Source organism: Plasmodium gonderi (genome assembly GCF_002157705.1).
Source record: "Plasmodium gonderi DNA, contig: Pgo-contig_792, whole genome shotgun sequence".
In the NCBI taxonomy this organism is placed as follows: Eukaryota; Apicomplexa; class Aconoidasida; order Haemosporida; family Plasmodiidae; genus Plasmodium; species Plasmodium gonderi.
The window spans coordinates 1-5,213 of NW_021629520.1; the positions used below are offsets into that span (position 1 = coordinate 1).

General features: G+C 19.9%; 1 protein-coding gene across 1 annotated transcript; it reads right to left on the minus strand.

Moving 5' to 3' along the window:
* Nucleotides 1–1,075: 1,075 nt before the first annotated feature.
* On the minus strand, nucleotides 1,076–2,288 carry PGO_004335 (variable surface protein; the record flags this gene model as incomplete). The annotated part of the gene is made up of 3 exons (XM_028691463.1): nucleotides 1,076–1,237; nucleotides 1,540–2,124; nucleotides 2,259–2,288. 3 exons carry the CDS (start codon nucleotides 2,286–2,288, stop codon nucleotides 1,076–1,078), a joined length of 777 nt encoding a protein of 258 aa, XP_028547264.1.
* Nucleotides 2,289–5,213: the final 2,925 nt, after the last annotated feature.

Genomic DNA, 5,213 nt, shown 5'->3' on the forward strand with positions numbered 1-5,213 from the left:
TTATATATAAAAAATATTAACACATATTTTTATAAGATTATGTAATGAAGAATCCTACGTCAGCTGAAAATGTTATATAACATTTACATTTGCTTTGTCTTATATAAAATAAATGAATTAAACTTACCTGATATATTACCATTTATAATTATATTTCGAAATCATTGAAAACTCTAAAGCATAAGCCATAAATGTAAAATTGTAATGAAAATAATCTGTATAATTAATGTTACATATTTAATTTTTATGTTTAAGTTTTTTTCATATTGCTAAAAGTTATATGATCCATATAAACGGACAAAAAAAATGATATAACGAATCAATAAAGATCTAATCATTATATATGTATATATAACATATGCATATATATTCATTTCTCGTTCCGCATTTATATAATATATATACCTTGTTATATATTAAAGGAAGGATTGAAGATTAAGATGCTATAGTACATATATAGACAATTAAATGACTGAAGAATGCCCCCTTGTTTAATACAAATTTCATAATTAATGAATAAATCTTATTTTCTTATTAAAGTTATCATTTAAAAAAAAATAATTTTATTGGAAAAATTCATTTATATTAATATTTAAATATCTATTATTTATGAGAAATAAATTATTACATTAAAGCGTGGTTCATTAATGTGATAAAATATGAGTAATTATATCAATATATCTGTGTATTCGATATAATTAAGGTTATCTAATATGTGTATTATATGTATTAAATATAAATTAGGTTTATTTAGATTATTATGCCTTACTACTTAATTTGAGTTAACCAACATTGTTTAAAATTAGTCTGAAAGAATATATTTTAGTTATTACGTTGAATGCATAATGATATATCTGGGTTCACCTTATACGTTGCTTTTAAGAAATTTATTTTTTGATATGATTCATTTATGATGTTCTTTATAATATACAGCATTATTAGGATTTATTTCATGCTCAACAATTATATTCAAATATATATTTATTATTGTCCACAACTAATAATTTTTATAATTTATTATATATTTTATTCATTGCCGAAAAATTCATATGTTTATATAATACTTTTTTTAAGACTAATCCACTGAATTATATAATATATTGTGTTTATTTTGAATTATATTTTTATGAGACTGTTCAAATAAATTCATTAATTCGTAATGTTTTTTATTTTTTGTGTTCCACATATTTTTTAACTTTCTTTTCCTTGGTCGTAAGTATGAACCATAAGCAGTATACTGACAGTTAAGGAAAAATATGATATTTCTATGATGAATACATTAATTATATATTTATTATAAAATATATTATAAATATTTACTGAATAAACATTTAATTAATTAAATTTATTTTTAACTTTATGCACGATGAATATTATTATTATTATTATTGCAAAAAATAAAATACCCGTGCTTGTCCACGTCATTGGAGATGCAGTATCTCCTCATAATGCTTCTGGTGTGATGGCGTTTATGCCGAGATTTCCCAAGAAACAATTCTCTGATGCATTATCACCTGTGCAAATAGGTTCTTTTTGCACATAACTATTAAATTCTCGTTTAAATCTATCCAGTTCTTCATCAATTGTATTGTTAAACTTGGTTTTATCTATTTCTGAAAATTTCTCATATGTTTGTACACATAATTTAACGTATTGTTCTCTATTTTGCCTCACATGTTTTAAAGATTTAAAATGATCATATAATTCATCAAACATTTTGAATATTTCATATACATCATCATTCATTATTGATACATATTCTTTACATACATCAGGTATGCGTACACCTGTTTTACTGTATGCATCTATGAGTTTTTTGTGAAGATCATCAAACGAATTAACTTTAGGACTTTTATTCCTTGCTTCACGTTTCAGCTCGTAGATATAAAAATTACAATATGGTTTTCTAGTGTCTTCTTTCATATTTTTTAATTCATGTAAATAAAAATATAGTTTTTCGCAAGGTACATAAAAAACATTATACACATATTTATCAGGAGTAAATTCTGCACTAATATCATTGCAAGGCCCCTTTAGTGCTATTTGTACACGACCTCCATTCATATTGTATGTAATAGAATTATAATATGTCTTACATCTGGGAAAAATATCCTTAAAAGATAACTAAAATTGGAATTTGTAGTGTATATAAATGTTTTACACTTACAAGAAATATATTTTTCTTTGATTTTCATAAATAAGACAATTTTAGTGTATAGTAATATGAATTATATTTTTAATAATATGTAGAAACATACTTGAGCTTTAGATACTTGAGTATTACCCATTATATATTCTAATTAATACGAAAAAAAAAAAAATATTTATTAATATATTTTATAATGTCTAAATGTAATGCAGTAAATATTATTTATATTACATTTATTAATATTATTAATTTATAAATATAATAAATGTTTTAAATTTTCATTTTTATATTTCAAAATATTAAAGTATAAATTGTACATATTACATAAAAGTTTAAGTGTTTATATATAAGATTGAATAATAGAATTTTAGAGTTCCTGTTTTACATTTTATGATTTTTGTTATTTATCCTAGTAATATGGGTCAAGATTTATATATCTATGTATTGTGTTATGAAATGTTTATTTAAGATTATAATATCCTACATACTGCACTCTTATATTTATTATTTTGGGATTAAGATAAAGAGTAAATGCATTATATATTTTTTCATATTATTATATATAATATTAATAAACATTTCATAATACATATTATTTGTTTTTTATATATAATTTGTGTAAATGCTTTTTCCATAAAGATTATTGATTATAATATAATTATATTTTTAATTTTTGCATAATATGACTCTAGGAATGATATTTATACACTTAGAATTAATTATTATTATATTTTATTAAATGATTTGTCCCAGATTTTTACCCACATTTCAGATTCATAATACCACTACATTTTGATTTTTTAATTGAACTCATTTCAATGTTTACTATTTTATTGGAAGAATATATTTTCATAAATCTCTAAATGATATACGTTTGCACTATTATTTCTCAAATAATTACCGGGGATATATAATATGAGCTATTTACATTTCCATAATAACGCATATGTATTTATGCAAAAATGTATGAATGTATGTATATTTATTTGTTTATATAATTCTATAATATCGTTTAATATGAATTATTAAATATATTCAAATAATTTTTCTAAACGAATAATATCACTACTTATGGTTATATATACACCATTATTATTTATATATGTATTAATGCACTTAATTCACAAAGATATCATTGATATACTTTGTAAAGACGTACAAATTTATGGATGAAATATTACTTGAATATCATTATATATTTCATTTATTATTTATAGTGATGTAAAAAATATATATAATAATTTAATATTACAAAAATATTGATAATATACGTTAGGTATGTAATTATTTTGATTTATAATATGATTAGTTTTAAAGCATAAATTAACAGTGAAACAGAATTTATGCGTACAAGGATATTAACTTTATATATAATATTTAAGCCTCAAGAGAATTGAAAATATTTTTTATTTTTTAAAATTTAAAATAGTGTTATATTACATATATTTGATAAAATAATTGTTTTGTTATATATATTTATTTCTGTATATACATACACATTGAGAATATTTAGAATATATTAATTATGCGTTGTTAACAGAGAAAATTTTAATTCATTAATATATCTTCAAAATATTATCATAAATATTATTCTATTAAAATTGATATGTTTTTTGAAGGATTAATTTTAACGTATATTTCTTTATAAAGGAAAAATATATATATTAATTGAATACATATATTTTTTTTTATCTTTTTTATAAATAAAAGCCTTGTCCCTAATATTTTATTTTTTATATAATAAAATTTAAAAATTTATAAATATAATATATTTAATTTTTAGTAACAATGAGACTTTAAAGTTTATAATGAGATGCTATGATTTTTTTGAATATATATATATTCTTAGACATGTATTTTTTGAAAACACATTATATATAAAAGGGATTATATATAAATGCATTAATATATAGTTTGTTCTAATGTGGATATAATAAAATATACATTAAAACTTTGCTTACATGATTATGAGAAACTACAACATAATACATAAAATTAATTTTTTTATTATAGGTACATAATTTTGTATTGTAAAAAAGTAATAAGAAATTTTTTTAAAGGTTTAGCTTGTTACATGAAAAAATTTATTTAACATAATAAGAGTATTATATGATAATGCACAATACATAATATTTATAATAAGTTAAAATGAGTTATAATTAATACGCCTTTATATTTTATTTTTTATTTCTTAAATACATTCATTAGAATAATAATACCTATATTTCTTTGGAATTATGAACATATATTATTCATGCACCACTAAGTAAAGAGTTCATATTTGATAAAATTTAACCCACATTCAGATAATATATGATTAAGAATCTTTAAATAATTATATTCTATATAAATTACGGGTATATTTATACATTATGGAACGATATACATTTTTATATTAATAAATGTTTTCAAATATTATACTATTAAAAAAAAAGACAAAACAAATAAAATTTGTGTTTATAATTGTATAGAGATATTTTTAATCAGCTTTAATGTGGATAATATAATTATTTAGTCCCCGAATATAAAAGCCCACATTTCCTTGATTTATCGAATAGGTAAGTCAAAAATCTGAAGGTGAATCATTAAATATATGTTTTTACACAGGATTGCCTCTATTTTTTAGGTTATTATATTTTTGTATTTTAAAATATTTTCATAAAGATAATTTATTCCTTACAATAACATTTATAATATATATTTTTTTGTTAATAAAACAATTTTAGCGGTTTATAATATTTTTCACATTTTTATGTGCGCAATGTTAATAGCTGTTTAATGTATCCTTATATATGTGCTTACAAATACTTATATAAAAACAATTTATATATTTGTCATTAATAGTGCATAAATATGTACTGATATAATTTAGTGTTCATGGATTAATTATTATGCTTTGCGTTTTGGAAAAGGGTATGTTTTTATTTTTAAAATCATATTCTGTATATATATACATACTTATTCACTGTAATTTTTCGCAATTGCTTTTTTTAAAATTATGTTAATATTAGATTCTCACTTATGTGAACAGAGAGTAACTATGATATTATGACATAATTATCCA